This window comes from Brachyistius frenatus, unplaced genomic scaffold (assembly GCF_029030835.1).
Source record: "Brachyistius frenatus isolate BFR_SWC_R1_liver_20210118 unplaced genomic scaffold, ASM2903083v1 Contig_95, whole genome shotgun sequence".
NCBI lineage: Eukaryota > Metazoa > Chordata > Actinopteri > Embiotocidae > Brachyistius > Brachyistius frenatus.
The window spans coordinates 1,495,587-1,513,320 of record NW_027210694.1 but is presented as its reverse complement, the minus strand read 5'-3'; the positions used below and the strand labels follow the sequence as shown (position 1 = coordinate 1,513,320).

The following is a 17,734-nucleotide window of genomic DNA, read 5'->3' as shown; positions in this document are numbered from 1 at the left end:
TGCAAAATGAGGAAGGATTTTCTTTGCTTTGATTGAGACGGTCCTCCTCCAAAAAAACGACCCTTTAGTTCTCGAGCGCAAGCCGCTTATTTCGATGCGCAGTTATGTTTGAAAGTTAAGCGACCTCTAGTGGTCGTATCAAGAAGGACAATCGGATGTCTCTGGTTTCTTTATCATTCAGTGACCTTTGACCTTACGCGACGTGAGGACGATCTCTTAACATCTCGTTACATGGTGGCGGCAAATCAAATGAAAAGCCGTTACCATGGAAACAAAGCCAGTGGAAAGTCAATCAGGACCCTTAGTGGTAGGATCCACATGGAGATGTGATGTGGTTCAGATGGCATTTATATGATGTGAGGTTTTCAGGATTAGGAGGACGCGCGGGTTCAGTTGATGGTTTGATACAACAACAGATTTGGGTGAAGGGGTTTTCTGTTTGCTTCCTGTTTCCAATACAGTTGCGTTAGCTTTTTTAAAACCCCGTTTACTGTTGCTACAACGACGGAGGTTGCGTAACTTTAAGAAACGAGTCATTTTAAACATAGCACCTTTCAAGTTATCATTTTGACCCAAACCATTATCTTCCCCGAACACTAATCAAGTGGTTTTTTTTGGAGCCTAAACCTCACCAGAGGCGCCTGTTTAGGAAACACTCCCGTGGGTCGTCTTTGAGGGTCGTAACAAATTATCTTTATGGTCACATGGGTTGGAGGACATGTTGTTGTGACGTTAATGCCTTTTATTTAAACAAAATTAATACTAAACAACCTATCAAATCACCGTTTGCCATTTTTTTTAAATAAGACAAACAAGATGAGATGATGACTTGGAAAGACTAACGCTATTTTTATCAACTATAATTATGATATGCTAAATAAATATTCAACCCACCAACTAAACTTGATCTGGGGGTCATGTTGAAACCATACATCATAATTGATTGAGGTAATCACAGTAATCCAGGTTTTAATTTATAAAGTATTCATATCAGAACCAATAAATCTTTTACACGGTTTGTAATTAAGAGGGGCTTAATGTTGGAATGCAAATTGAGGGCGTTAAATTAAAAAGAGGCAATTAGCTCCGTTCCCTCCGCCGTTCCCAAAGCTCACACAAAGGTGCACGCAGCCTCTGCGAGTGCCCATTAGCACGGAGCTGGGACACAGTGGCCACAATGAGGAAGTGCAGAGCGATGGATCGCAGTTGTAATTACACAGTGCTAATGAGCCACAATATGAAAAGCAGTGTTTACGGAGAATGTGTATCCGGAACACATGCAGGATCATACAACCCCCAAAAAGAAGTCAAAAGACTAAAGGCTGCGTGTTTTCAGCTGAATGCGATGTCTCTTTTGAGGTCTGAATCTCATTAGTCACCTCATCTAGTATTAAAGTTATTTCAACAAACTGCTTTTCAATTTGGCATTTATATCCTGTGATCAAGAAGTAGAGTCCTCAGGCGTCTACTGTCAGTTCTATCATTTATTTAGTGCAACGAATAATTGCAATGTAATATAATATTTAATAATTATCCGCAATTCCAGTTGAATTCTTAGCCTTATAAATATTCTAACGCGACAAAAAAAGTCTCTCGTCTTTCTTTTGATGTGGCGACTGTACATACCGTGATTTATCATATCAAAGATATCAACCAGGTCAGACAACCGATCGAATTAATTAAAAACAGCCAAAACACGGGCAACAACAATGAGCTCGATCAAATGGAGGGACATTTGTGATTCTAATAGATAAATGACAAATATCTAAGTGACATATCAACGAAAGAATAAGAGATTAAACAATCAAAATGCAGGAACAACCAAAATGGTATAGATGATCTGTGGAGCAGATCATCACCGCACCATCTGACACTGAATGATATTTATTATATTAGGAGATAGACATTTGTGCCAATTAATGAAAATCAACAATCAAGACGTAGAGATGTTTGAATTATTTGTGATTAGTTGCAACATGGACATGCTGCCTTACTTTCTTTTTAATTAATCCTTCTCCCCGTGAGAACGAGAGAGAGAGAAAACACTGATCTAACCGGTCCATTGTCCTGATAAAGTGGCAAACCACCCACCGGTTTTCAGTCTGTAATTTTGCCCGTTGCCATCTTGTTTTTTTTTAGCCGGAAGTGACCATCTTTAGATGAACTGAGAAGGAGCACTGGGTGGAACCAGTGGACACTGCACCCGTCCACCGACACTTGAAACCAGACATGTCAATCAAACCAGACACGCCCCCAGACATACCTCTCTTTGAGGCTTAATATCTAATTAACCATGGAAATATTTTGAGAAGAACCACCTGAACAGTGATCAGAAGGGGTGAATTTAGCTCATGAGACCATAACAACATGTGAAAAAATGTATTGACTTTGTAATTTATGAGGTATGCTTTTTGAATAGGAGTCTATTGGACAAGATTGTAGCCAGCCTCTAGTGTTCTTAAGCGGTATTGCACTTTAAGGCACTTTTGCACTGGCTTCACTTTTCAGACCCAGAAGCCAAGTAATTTTTATATAGTCAGTGGGCCTCACATTTTCTGCCTTATTAAAAAATGTCCCATGTCTCATTTAAAAAAAGATGAAGGCCTTTCTTATCTTGATATCAGGACAGATACCGATAAAAAAAGGTCCTAATTAAATAAGGATCCAGTCACCCTTCGGCCGCACAAATAATATCGAAGTGACCACCTCAAATCTTTCACTTTAATTACTTCCTGGGAGGAACGAACTGTTTAATGGGGTTCAAAAAGATGGAAGAAGAAAAGAAAAAAAAGCCTGAGTCACCATGCTAACAGCTCCCCATTACCATGTTTGCATGACAACAACAGACGCCTGTCGATGTGGGCTCATGTCGTGTTCTAACACAGGTGTGACAGCAAGCAAGAAATAGAGCAAAAGGGAAATACAGCAAGATGTACTGTAACATCTGGGAAGGAATAGTTCTCCCCATAAGCTGTTCCCTGATGACGGATCAAATTTCTGACCGAGGGATTTCACTCCTCGCTGCATGTCTCCCACTCACAAACATTTCAGCTACATGAGAACTGCACACACGTCTGACAAGGCGGATAACGACCACTGGTAGACATCTGATTTAGTAGCCACGTTTAACCCATTAGAGGCAAACGTTTGTCTCGAATACAGACAAGGACGGCGGATAAATATATCGCAATCCGTCACTCTGTAAAATGATTTGTCATCAACGTCTTATGTAATTTCAGTCTTGCTTCTCGTTTTGTCACGAGGTGGCAAAATGACAAGTAGCAGTTTTGTTAAGAGGTAGAAGCAGCGGAGACATTGTGCTCGGCGGGCGAATGATTCCAGCGTGCTGTTAATACATTAAAGTGCTCGTTGGGTGGGTGGGTGGCGAATGGTGGGTGGACAGTGTTCGATGCGAAGCCCTTTTCATTTTAACAGTTGGGGCTAACGCTGGCTTGGCACTTTCAGTGAATTACACATCCATTCACTCAGGTTACTCATGCAAGGTTGTGTTCGCTGCCAGTAAGAAGGAGTTTTAAGTCGAAGAATGAACTTGCTTCCCGTCAGAAGCCCGCTGTGCCCAGAGGGACCCCGAGCTGAAATACACACTACCTATGTACCCCGTGTCGTGATTGGTGGGAAAGAATCTGTGTATACAGTATGTGTGTGTGTGTGTGTGTGTGTGTGTATGCCACACCATCTGTTTTAGTCAGCAGCTGCCAGCATATCTAATGTCCAACTTGTGAGAATCTGGAGAAAATGTGAGTACAACTGTGACCAGAGTTTCTATTTGCAGTGAGACTTAGCCTCTTTAAAGCTCACTATGTCCTTCAGAAAACTCTCATTATAAGCCGTGATACGAGAGAACAAATATCCCAACCCGGTGTCACGGCAAAACGTGAAATGGACACGCCGGTGCACCACAGGCCAAGCGTGAAATAGACACGCTTTGGCCTGTCTAGGTGTAAAAAATGACACGATTTCCTGTTGCGGACGACAATAAAACCTGACACATTCATAGAGCCACGAGATTTACAGGAAAATTAAACTTATAGCTAAAACACGTGGTTGGGGTTCCTAAATAAGCACATGGTTGGGGTTAGAAAACAAAAAGCAACTCAACAAAAAAGTTGCCACTTCCTGGATTCAAAGCTCATCATCCCGCCTGGCAGTCTGTGACTAATGCCACCCGGCCATCCGTCCTGCCTCGTCATGCCACCAAGAAATGTCCTTTGCTGCCTCTGTTGTAGGACCTTGGTCACATAATCCCGCGTCACATGACATTTACGTGCGTGTAAGTGTCACCGCTTTCTAAACGTGTAACTGTCACGTCTAGACAGCCAAAAAAAAAAAACGTGGCTATCTCACGTTTTGCTGTAGTGGCGTGTCTAGACTGGGTTTTATATTCATAAAGTCATGGTCATTTAACAATGAGAAATACAAGCAAATGGTTTGGCGTTGATGTTTTCAAGGACAAAAGGAAACTGAAGAAGTTCTTTATGTTGTGGAAGTTTAGGAAAACCTCTTACGAGTTTATATACTCTGGTTCAGCGCTCACCATCTTCCCCCCGTCACTGCGTTTATCCTTCTGCCTCTTTGAACCCACCGGCCAGCAGTCACAGACCCTCATTAATCAGCGAGGATGGGCTTCCTCTCTCTCGGTTAGTGCCCAGTCTGCTCAGGCCTCATCACTGACTGCCAGTGCCCCAGGCGGGTGAAGCCCATCTTGTGCTGTGGCTTTGGCACAAGGCTCGGGCCCTGCTTGGCATGGATGCCCACACTCCACAAGCCAACCTTGTCAACCCTGCATTCCTCTGCTCTCTGTCCTTGTCTGTGTGTGTGTGTGTGTGTGTGTGTGTGTGTGTGTGTGTGTGTGTGTGTGTGTGTGTGTGTGTGTGTGTGTGTGTGTGTGTGTGTGTGTGTGTGTGTGTGTGATATATAGTTTAGCAGTCCACTGCTGACCTCTCATGAATTAACTTTCGAGTCAGTATATGTTCATTTCATCAGTCTGTGTTGTGACACCCAAAATAAATTACACAGCCATCTTATGAGCTGCTCCTGTCCATCCTAATTGCCCTCGTTTTTTAAAAAAAAAATTTATTCCTCCATCTTTTGTTCTTCCCTCTTTTGTGTTTCTTTTTTTTTTTTGCGTTATTTTTTTTGTTTACTTGAGCGTGCGCAATAACAACACTAATCCAAGTCCTTTGCTGTCAGCTGTGTAGTCCTCGGAGCTGAGTTACTTCTTAATCTTTCAAGCTTCTGTTTTGCCAGCTCCTCTGAGTGGGCAGCTGTTGCCGGCTCAGCACCTTTGTAGCCTCCCTCTTCTGTGTCTTCTGGCCTATTGCCCTGTTTCTATCTAATCCACAGCTATGCAGCTTTGTCTTAGAACTTCACAAGGCCTATAACACACACACACACACACACACACACACACACACACACACACACACACACACACACACACACACACACACACACACACACACACACACACACACACACACACACACACACACACACACACACACACACACACATAAAAAGAGAGACCCTATTAGAAAATGGTTGTAGGCAATGTAACCGAGCAGAACAAGGGGACAGTAAATAGTCATTTATTTTCCAGTAAAGTGCATGATTATCAAGGGGAATGTTTTTATATTGCACAAACAAAGGGATTTCATCATTTTCAGCCCCTGTGAAACTGTCCCCTTGTGGGCCCACAGCTACAGACTGTGACTGTCAGCTGGAATAAAAGTACCGTCGCATTGTCCTGCCTGTACATCACGTCCTTTTCTTTCTTCTTGTTCACGGCCTTTTTTTCTTTTTTGCATCATCTGCGGTGTGTCAGTCTGCACTGTTATTAGTGGCGGGATGGTTTTTTTTGCGCCGACCCATGAGTCAGATGGGCTCAGTTTGCTCAGATTGCACTCATGCACTACTCATGGATTAAATGCAGAGGTCAGATTGCAGTATGTGTAACATAGTGGGGGGGAAAAAAAAATACAGTAAATAAGTAAAGACTCTATCTCAACCCTGCAACATGTAATCAGGGTGGTGTTCTCCATGGCAGACTTGTCATATGCAATCATGGATGTGGATGGATACCCAGCTCCATATATAAGCCACCACGGTTAGTAGTTTTCTGGATCGATAATGGGATTCTATGGCATATGGGGTTCATACTACAGTCCCTCCAGGAAATCGCAATCTTGCTATCACAATAATTAACGTAACTTCAAAGTAACTAAAAAAAAAATTAAAAAAAATTCTGCGATTTTTCCTTAACATTTTTGGGAGAAAATCCACTGCAAAATCATTTTTTATTGCAAAAATCACCAAAAAAAACTCCTAGAAATCTCAGAGGGACTGATATTTACTAGGTAAAATATAAAATAATAAGACAATAAAGTTAACACAATGTCGTGTTTTCTGATGGAATCAACTACTGCAAGGGAGCCTACTGCTGCTGACTTAAGGTTTCAACACCTGCCTTCCCTCCCCGTCTCTGCCATGAATCATTCATACCGCTGGCTTTTCTGTGTCATCCACGCTGAGGGGTAGAAAATTGGATATGCCCTAATTCACATACATGCCCACACTCCTGAGCACAGAAAAATCCTCAGAGTTTAGACTCGATTGTTACTTCCACTCTGACGCTTCATTCATTCTGTAAAACAAACACGGGCAAACTAATCTGCGTGTTTTTGTTGAGTTTGAAACTTCCCCATCAACCTCACCAACAGCTGAGTCAACTTTTCTGCTAAGACTTCCTTGGAATGCGTAGAGCGAGAAACCGTAATGGATTTATGCAGAGGAGCGATCTCATAAACACACACAATTTTCCTCCTTTATGCTTGGTTAAGAATTCTCATGAAATTGGCCTTCTAAAATAATTTCCTGTTATTGTGGAGCGATGTGACAAGCAGCCTGTGAAAAGCTCATTGTCTCAGATATCGGCTCCGGCGCAGCGACGGGAGCGAGTGTCGTTGTTGGTTGCAGATTAACCGCGGCTGCATCGAGCCGCTGTTGTTCACAGGTCCGGGGGATTGGTCACAGCAGTGAACAGTGGCTGCCCAGATCGATGTTTCCACTGAATCAGCTCCGCGTGCCTATAAGGCCTCGTTCAGACGGCGAGAGAATGTAATGTGTCCTAAAGAATCAGGGCTTGACGTGAGGGGAGGGGGGGGGACAGGACGACTGGGAGATAAATAATGACTGGCCGCGATGAAAAAGTAGGTTAGAGCGGAGAGTGGTTTTCCCTGAGCCGCGGACACTCAAAGTTCAGCTGGTCACACAAGATGGGAAATTGGGCACGTCGACAATAAAAAACACTATAAGGCATAAAAAAATGTTTGAATACGAGTCCATGTTATTTTAAACAAAATATATATACAGTGAACCCTCGCTATAACGCGGTTCACCTTTCACGGTCTCGCTGCTTCACGGATTTGCATCGTGCATTGAAATCACATTACGACTATATGTAACGTAGATATATTTAATGTCCAGTTCTATCTATTTCAATTGTAAAATAAAGGTTACTACTTCACGGATTTCGCCTATCACGGTTTCTATTTGGAACGTAACCCCCGCGAAAAACGAGGGTTCACTGTATATAAAATAACTTTAAGCATGAAAACAAAAGTGCTAAGAGTTAGTTTATGGTAGAATGTAAATACTTGGACTGATTTTTTTCCATTACGAAGCCTGTTAATAAAAGTTGCGTTTCTGTGTGAATGGACACTTAAAGTTAATTTTACAATATACAGTAATAATAATAATAATAAACTATTTATAAAGCACTTTTCAAAACCAAGGTTACAAGGTGCCGTACACAGAAGTTAAAACAAGAAATAACAGTATAAAACAATAATAAAATGATATAAAAACAATGAAGCGCACAAAGGGTAACACAGAGGTCAGCGGAGTGCAAAGTGCTTATGAAACAAGTGAGTTTCTAAAAGCTTCTTGAAACTATCAACCAAATCTGCCTTTCTAATAACAGGGGGGGGGGGGGAAGATGGTTCCAGAGTTTGGGGGCCACAACTGAATAAAGGCTCTGGCTCTGGCCTCCTTTTGTTTTAGTTTTTCTGGATTTGGGGACAGCCAGAAGGCCTTGGTCAGTTGACTTCAGTGATCCCGTTGAGGCCATGGGACACATCAGTTGGGTATGTAAGGTGGGGGCCAATCGGTGTAGGGCTTTACATGTAATTAAAAGAATTTTAAAATCAATTCTGCGCTCAACTGGCAGCCAGTGCAGGTTAAATAGATGTGTTTGCTATCGTATGCAGGCTGTAGCAACTAGTAACCGATCTGTTAATGACTAACTAACCATGGGAAGATCAGTACCTCTGTGGTGAACGTCTCGCCCTCTCTCATGCCCGTCTGCCCGCCTGCCTGCCTGTCTGCCTGTCTGTCTGCCGGTCCGTGTTTGTGTGTGAAAAGTTTATCAACCGGTTTTATTTGTAGAGACTCAGAGGTCAAAACTCTGAGCCTTAATAATTAACTTTTCTGAGGGGTTTCTGTGCTTTCAATACACATTTCGGTTGTGTTACATGAGGCAGAGAAGGACAGAGCACATCCATTATTCATACCGATGATGGGTTCACAGGCTCAGGGTTGAAGGGCCAGACTACCACACCTGGATGTTGGGGCAGAGGGCGGATGAGAAAGCTGTTTACATAAAAAACACGTTTCTGGCGCCGCGTGTAGGAGACGGAGGTGAAGATCTTTTTCTTCAACAAAATCCCCTGCGGATAAATTATCTCCAGTTCTTTCATGTTTACGTCGACAGTTTGATGACGTGAGCAGCGTGTTGATTTCACCTGATGGTGCACAAGTCGGCAAATTCACAGGAGGAGTAATGACCAGCGGCCCCGTGCGTGTCCCCGGGAGAGACGGGCACAATCAACTATATCGATATCTTTCTACTCTTCATTCTTTGGGCTGTAGTTTGTCTCTTATGGTCTTTCAAAGTTAGCTTCACTCTATTCTACCTCACAGATCGAACCGCTGTGGCACAATACACACAAACGCTGGTGTGTTCACTCATTTGATCCAGTTAGTTCAGGCTGGCGCGGATGCTGTCAAGTGAACTCGACCACAGACTGAGACCAACTAAGAAGCTGAGTCTTCAGAGGGAACTCTGTGGTTTGTTTAAGGTCCAAAAGCAAAACTGACCAACCGCAGTATTACATGATTAGTAGATCTGTGGTTTAAGCACCAGTTCAAAAGTTAACCCATCTGAGATTTGCATAAGGAATTCATATATATAGTAAACTCTAAAATCCAACCGATAAAACTAAGTGGAACAAATTATTTGTATCAAAAAAAAACTTTGGGATCTGACTTTAATAGCAACTTTCAGCACCGACAAGTTTGAGAACAAATTTATTAATCTATTACTCATAAAGCGTTCAGGTTCGATACCCAGCTGTAGGTGCAATACGAAGAGAGTTCCAGGTAGATTTAAAGGAAATATTTAACAGAATTTCAGTCAATAATTTACAAAAACTCCAACTTTCAACCTGTTACTTGTTCTCCATCAAAGCACATTATTAATCCTCCCTCCCCTACGGCCTTGTGTACGGTGTGTTGTGTGTTTGCGAACATACCATCATACGTGCCGCTCTCCAGCAGCAGCCCACTTTCCTCCAGATCGCGGAACTCCCCCACACTGATGAAATTGTAGTCCACGCCGGGAACCTCCCCCTCTCTGGGCTGCCGAGTGGTACCTGCCAACGACGACAACAAGTTGAGGACAACAGGAATATCCCAACAAGTGCAATGATTCACATTCGGTACCAGCTTGTTGGTGGTGGTGGAGGGGAAGTGACACTGAATCCAACGTGCCCACAGGGACATGATTCAAGTCCAAATACAGCACTCGGGGGGGGGAATCTGCGTCTACATCATGAATAGTCAACAGAGCCGGGACCGCAAAGCAATGAATTCATTATTCAAATATGAAACGGAGAAAAAATAAAAATCCCCCGCACGGTTTTCAGAATACAGAGGAAGTGTCACTGAAGATAACGAACACGATTTTAATTGCACATTTTGACTGTGTACAACAGCAGCGCTTTAATTCTTTAAGGACACAAATGCCACCAGTGCGTTGAATAAGTGAGGAGGAATTAGAGGGGAAAAAAAAGTTTTCGTGATGTTCGCTTTCATGAGTCTCTGCCTATTAGCTGAATAATTACACTACTTTTTATATCTGCGGGCCACACAAAGCAAATTTCGCCTCAAAATCCCTCACATGGCACACGGTTACCATGGCAATATAAGGCACAGGATGATTAAACATAAAATAAATGTGCTATAAAAGTGGTGACTTGACAGCACAATGCTACTTAAGTAAAATTCTTGGTTTAAGCGGGTCCATTTTTTTTTGGGGGGGGGGACGTCCCTATTTATAATAAACCAAAAAGTGATTTTATGAACTCACAGAATTATGGTGCGTTCAGGCAGCAGGGAAGTTGAAAATGTACGATTTGGTAATCGATTTGAGAGCGTTCACGTGACAACAACAAAGAGGCAACATGGCAGTCCGAAAGACATCGTCTCGATCCGCTGTCTGAATACGGAAAAGTGACAAACTACCTCGTCATCACCCATGTAGACCATCACAGGGACCAAATGGAGCCATTATTATTTGAACGCTACATTTCTAAGTGTTGTTTTTAGCAGATAACGCTTAAAACAGCCAGCAAACTAACGGCAGCACAGTAACGGCTGTGTGGGAGGACTGTTACCGCTTGTCGTTGCCTAATTACTATGACGTTACGGCACAACACCCTATTATAGCGAGTATGAACTACATTAACCATGAAATGATGTGTTTTTGTGCTGAGCAAGTGCATTTATACCTTTCATCCCTAATTTTGCCGTGTTGAGTGACGTCAGACCAACTTCTCAAAAACCTCAGACTTTCCGGGATGGAAATTCCTACTTCGACAGGCTTTCAGGTGAATTCTCCCACTCGGATGTCGGAACTTTCCCAACCTATGAACGCACCATTAACTCATAAACTCCTGTCCCCACGGCAACGTCGCCACCAAAATCCTTTCCACGAACATACTGATTATTTCCTTTCTATAAATCTTGTTTTCATAAACCAAGACTAAAGTCTCCACGGTAATAAAAAGTAAAAATCAGTGACATGTGTTACAAGTTGAGTGGCTTTTCCTCAAACAATCCCAAGTTGCAAGAAGACATCAAACATTTCATTGTTTCTTTTCCCCATTTTTTTCCCTTTGTAAAGAGCTTCCAATTCCTGCAAAGTTAAAGTCATTAAGTACTCCGCTGCGACTGCAGTTTAAAAAGTGTCATGTTGTGCCCCGTTGGTGTTCTCAATCGTAAGACATTGAAAACATATTATTATAAAAAGGGGTTTTTTTTTACGCTCCCAAACATGCCAAGTCCTCTTAGCATCATCTTCGATGTAATCAGGGCTTTTTTTTTTTTTTTACAGTATACCTCAGCTAAAGTGCTCAGCTGTCTGGCTGCACTGCACTGCAGGCACGAGGGATTTAAATAGGAGCCTATCCCCATTCTTCATTTTCTTTTTGCATTAACATCCGTCCCGACTGCAGTATGAGCCATCACGTCTGAAACAGCTTACTCTGTTGCAAAGACAATCTTTTGTTCTGTCAAACAGAGCAATCAGAGGAGACCAGTGAAAGCACAACACGAATATATATGAGCTTGTTTTTTGAATAAAGAATTGTGGTTCTTTAGCTTTTTTTTTTTTTTTTTTTTAATTCAGCTCCCTCACCTGCAGACAACTGGGACAAATTGGCTCAGTTTTTCCCACCTTGACTGTTTGGATTCACATTACACCATCATGTGTCTTTGTAAATGGGGTTTCATCATCTGACGTTGGCGCAACAGGACAGAAAAAGATGATGGAAATTCCAAAGAAACAATGAGGTTACTGCAGAAAACGACGAACAAAGACTGTGGATGCATCGGGCACTGACTTTTTCTAGATGAGTGAACGCTCAAAGCAAAAGCATCTCTTCAGTCTCCACACTCGGACGGCTCCGAGAGAGCGTTATTACACCCCAGTTATGGATAGATGGAGGGGAGATACTGCTAAGGCTGCTGAAACTACAAATCTAACTGTTATCTGAGCGGGAGCGTTGGGATGAGAGCCTTTGAAGAGAAGACAAGAGGAATTTTTTGCTGCCAATTCTCCCCGGAAAACAGCACATTGTTTTAACTTCCATTTCGTATGCCGTTTTTTGTTTTTTTGAAGAGATGAAACGAATGCAAGAAAACAATACAGGACCAAAGCAAAGGGAAAACACAAAGTACTAGTAGTTATGAGGTCTTCAGGGGTTATTGTGGCTTAACATCAAAATGTAGCTCTCCAGAGTTGAGGGGAAACTGCTTTTTTTTTTATTTTTTTTTTTATGTTTCTACTCTTGCAGGTTGAAGCATTTAACAGCAAAATGCTAATTGCACCAAAACAGGAATAAACAATGAGGCAAAGAGGAATAAACATTTGTAAAATTAGGCTGGCAGATACCAAATCAGAAAGTGCCAATCTATAACTTTTAAAAGAAAGAGAAGTTCTGTGAGTTGATGGCCGTAATATATGATGAACTCACTATAAATCAGAGCAGTAACTTGAAGGGACCTTAGCACTGCTATTTTTTCATTTGTCCAATAAAAACAGCTGGAGTAAACACAACTCAAAAGCCTTGATTCTGATTTGGTTTACACATTTCATAAAGTTGGGAACACATCTTCACATTTAGAGGAGTTTGTTGAGACCTCAGAATAAAACTTTGGTGCAAATTTACCTGAAGGTTCAATAACATACATTTAGTTCAACTGTTTTACTTCATGTCGCAGCTGTAGCTTTAAGTCTCCTTGACAGTACAATGATGTATGTTATAAGCATTCTTTGTATTTGTCACAAACAGTTACTAAAGTTGCAATTTTTTGCTTTGAATTCTTCAAAACTAATGCAAAGGTGGATTAAATACATTTCACCTGACCGTGTCATATATCTTTTATGAGTAACAGAATTTGGAGTGACGAGCTTGCAGCACAAAAATAAGCCAATAAAATATAAAAACATTGTCTGATGATATTTATTGAACCTCATACAAATGCCTGAGATAGCATGAAAATAAGCATTTACTAAAACAAGTGTAGAAACGGTTTGGTTTGATCATGAAACTTTAATGAAATGCATCTAACTTACGTAACGTAAAACTGTGTCAAATTACTTATTCTAACCCAAACAATGAATTTTTCTGAACTCGTGTAGTTTTGGCTCCAAAACCTAAAAGAGGAAACGATGTTACAAATTAATGTCTGATAATGATCTTTAAAATTTATAGTCATTAATACTAAAAAATGAAAGTGATACTTGAGAAAGCTGATATGAAGCGCTGCTAATTTTGCTCATCTCCCCGTGTAATACCTCTACTTATTTCTTGAAGCTCACTCAGCAGCCTGCATTTATGAAATGTATCATCCATTCTGGATAAAATGCAAATTAAATTAAATACATAATAATCTAAACTGAAGTTGCGGGCAATTTTTACTTTTATTTTCTCAATTCTCTGTAAGGCTTTGCACTGACATAAATCAGTGCAAAGCTATATTCTGTCTTTTGTCCTCCTGTCTTAAACAAAATTATTAAAAAAAAAGTAAATCGCTGAGTGAAAACCTGAGTTACTTCTTTTCTTTTCTTTTTAAACTTGCAATGAGACGAGTGGAGCTGATTGCTGTGCCGTGACGGATATTAATACCCAGGGAAGGAGAGAGTTAGTTGGCAGTAGAGTTGGGGGTTGGGATTTAGCAGAAAACTTTGAGGATTTTGTGGTGACCTGGACCCACCGGTACTGTCTCGAGCTCCTGTCATCTTTTGTGGGAGGTAAAAGTGACACTAAATGAAGCCTGGCTCGTGTGTGTGTGTGTGTGTGTGTGTGTGTGTGTGTGTGTGTGTGTGTGTGTGTGTGTGTGTGTGTGTGTGTGTGTGTGTGTGTGTGTCGGGGGAAAAAGGAAATCCTGCTTCTCTCAGTCTGAGGATGCTCACACAGGCTGCTGTAATGAGCACAGGCATCATGCTGTAGCGGCTATTTAGTCTCCTCGCCGGGTCAGCGCGGCTCAGTGCACTCTGATCAGCCACTGGCACCGGCCTGAATGAGCAGAGCGGACGGGGGACATATGCGGGGCGACTGAAGCCAGACCGCAATGTCTCACGTGGGATATGCATGGCACAAGTGCTTGTATCTTCCACCATGACTTGCTGAAGTTGACTCAAATGTGCAGCAGTGTGGGAAACCAGAAATAGAATGAAAAAAAAATAACTGTGAGATGAAAGGAGGGAATTCAGCACAACATTTGCGATTCGAGACGTTATTGAACTTATCTTTCTATAATTTATATATTTGAATTAGCTTTACCCTGTAAATTGTTTTATACATTTCAACAGCAGCAAACCGGCGTGTTCATTGAGCGAGATGAGATAGGAAAACCCTGTTAATTATCTTCAATTAATCAGCACTGCTTTGCTTCCACATTAAACGCAACCTCAAATGCCTGACAATAATTTATCCTTCTCGCTTTAAATGTCAGAAATGAAAGCTTTCCAAATGCGAACGGAGACTCAAACAAATAATAAGATGCCGTCTCAAGCAGTGACAAATGGCCAAAAAAAACTAGTTTTAAACTTAGATGTGCAGCCCAGAAGAATTGCAGCTGCTCTTTCATTCACGCCTCATGGCCTTGTCCCTTTTTAAAGTCACTCGGGTATAAACAGAAAATCTTTTTGTCCTAGTTATTTATTCTTCTATTTTAAAAGGAGCAGTGGAGCAAACTCGTAAAAAAACAAACACTTCGGAAGTAGAAAGCACAGAGAAAATGAAGAAAATATAGCACTACTCTTTCACACCTTTAACCATGAGACAACCAAGGCGTAAGAAAGAAATGCATCTCTCAATTCAATACTTCATATTTTCAGTCTCAGGACTGAGTCTGTCATTCACGGTTTCTTTTGCACATGCCCTGAAGTCTTAGAACATATTTTACTCATGACAGACAATGTCAGCCTTTCATATCAACGTCTACTCGGGTTTTCTGAGGACATCAGACTAGCGTCAAGCCTGACTTTGTGCTTTTACTACCTGTGCTAATATTATGAAAGAGAATAGTGTAGTTTTTAGAGGATGAAGTCCCAGTGGTGAGCTGATGAGGAGAATGAAGATGATGAGGGGGGGCGATTGAGTGGAAAATAAGTTAAACGGGCGATTTTTCATCGGAGAGGCAGGCGAGAACCGACCAGGCTCCGTCTGCAGAGGTTGAAGGGCAACAAGCAGACCCAGAAAGAGAGAGAGAGGAGACTGAGGAGGCCGAGGCTGTGGGGAGCTACTCACAGGGAATGGTGCGCAGGTACAGGTTGTCCCTGATCACCTGCTGGAGCTTGTGGTCCAAGGAGCCCTTCTGGAACTGCAGACTGAGGTAGTGACGCAAATCAGTATTCAACACCTTACCTAGAGGAGAGGAAAGAGAGAGAAATCTGGGTCAGTCTGACGTTTAAATAATATAGGACGCATCTACCTGGCACTCGTTTACAAGACAATTCAATTTGGGTTATTTCGAGTGTAAAATCGCATGAATGCAACGTGATATCAGAACACTTTACAATCACAAAAACAACACGCGTGAAAACTAAATAACAAGAACGGCATTAAAAGTAGTAACCTGGACCTGTAGTAGAATGACTAAGAGATGGTTCATGGTCACCCGAGCCAGCCCTGATTATAAGCTTTCTCAAAAAAGGAACGTTTAAAGTTTAATATTGAAACTAGAGACGGTGTCAAAAAGACAGCAGTTATTTGTACTTAAGAACGTGATGCACTGAGTGACAAAGATGGATTACTGAAACATTAATTTCGCTCTTTCTTTAAAATCCAGATGCACACATGACAAAAAGCAACCAAAAAAAAAGCAGCTCCAGCAAAGTCTGAGGAAGTGTGGAGGCTGCACAGACACTTTTTAAAGAGGAAGAAGATTTACCATACTCCTCCTCAGGGAGGGGAAATGATAGAGATGAAGAGAGAAAGAGGGAACACAGAGAGAACCCACCCACCCCCCACCCCCACCCACCCCCACCCCCCACGCATGGAGCACAAGTTCCTTTTCTGGAGAAGGGGACCTGCAGGATACGCTTTCAATGTGCCTTCAGTAACACTGTGGGCATCAATAACCGGCGCTTTTCTCCTCAAAAATGCCAAGCAGGGGGTGGACAATTAACCACACACAAGTTGACTGAGGTGGAGAGGATCTGCTATCTACATTGAAACATCGTACTCCATTTGTTCCGACAGCTTTCACAATACAAAAAGTGCCTCATCAAAACTGAATCCCGAGCGCCACACCTGTCTTTTCTCTCTTGACATGCACATCTCTACGAGGCCAGAAATGTGCTAATGTTCTTTCACCAGATGAGGAAATATTGACAAATCAAAGCGGAACAGAAGCCGGACGGTGAACAATGACGGGCTCCAAATGAGATCTGCATTAAGCTGCTGCGAGGAGCATCAGTCAGCCAGATAATACACATCCACCAGCGAAGACACCTGCAGAGGTTGTAAAGCACATTATTGTTCCCGTGGTGAGATTAATTCGGCTGTTGGCTAATATACTGATGAATATTTGATCAAACTACACATTTTGGAGTCTGTGTGCCAGACGGTTTCAGCACTTCCCTGATCAACTGCACGCTCAAAAGTCAGCGTAGATCTGCTTTGATTTCACCATGAAATATTCTTCAACAGCATTCGCATCAATTAACCAATATAGACACATTCACACAAAACAGGCTTCAAACCAGCAGAAAATTGCCAAACAGAAACGGAATAAAAAATGTTCATACTGCATAGTAACAAAGAATAATGTTCCCACAGTGAAAGTAATGCATTTTTTAAAGTGTGGGAGCATCCTACGCATCCCACACTCTACGAGAGTTCTACTCTCAAACTTGAAGAGTATTTTTTTTTTTTTATGACACTTTTCATTTTCAGCAAGAAGTATTAAAGGAGAAATTCAGCTGCTGCGGAATAAAAATAAAAAACTCTAACCTACCTAATTCAAAAATATTGTAAATTAAATTCATTCATATTCAGCCCCCCAAAAGAGATAAAACGACTACCGCTGGGGTTGCAGATCAGCTGCAGATGCCTTAAAAGTCTGTCAAAGAGCGGTGAAAGGATGAAAGCATTCACCGGCTGTCTGACGCAACTTAATACTTTGAGTTTTTCCTTTGTGGGCTCGCACCAGCTAATCTTTAAAGTGATTTTCTTCTCAACTCTACATGAGCCGGCTGGTTTACAATATTGTGTAAATTCAGTTTTCCACTTCTGGTTTGATTGTAAAACAGGTCTAGAGGCTTTATAAATACTGTAAAAGTGTCAAAACACTCAGTTCTCGTGGGGAAAAGCACATAGCCGGTATTCAGCAAATGTGCTGTTTGGACTTCTGTAAGTTTGTGATGTCACAAACTCGTGTCGTAGATCTGCCCTCAGCACGGCCAGCTGCCCAAATCTTTTGCAGTGTTCCAAATGTCGTACTTGTGAATGAGTGCGTTCACACTGTCGAGTACAGAAACATGCAGCGCACTACAAGTACCAGGATGACGCTCTCAAAACGGTCCAAAAAAGAAGCGTGAAGCGTTGGACACTTTCCACTCTAAACGGTCGCCATCTTGGCTACG

General features: G+C 41.9%; 1 protein-coding gene across 3 annotated transcripts in view; it reads right to left on the bottom strand.

Moving 5' to 3' along the window:
• The window catches only part of magi3a (membrane associated guanylate kinase, WW and PDZ domain containing 3a), a 121,752-nt gene that overhangs the window by 31,920 nt on the left and 72,098 nt on the right, over positions 1 to 17,734 (bottom strand). For all 3 annotated transcript variants that reach the window (XM_069710860.1, XM_069710862.1, XM_069710861.1), the window contains exons 2-3: positions 15,396 to 15,512; positions 9,612 to 9,731 (exon numbers count right to left, since the gene is read on the bottom strand). In XM_069710860.1, coding sequence (XP_069566961.1) covers positions 9,612 to 9,731; positions 15,396 to 15,512 — 237 coding nt within the window. The remainder of the gene's footprint in view (positions 1 to 9,611; positions 9,732 to 15,395; positions 15,513 to 17,734) is intronic.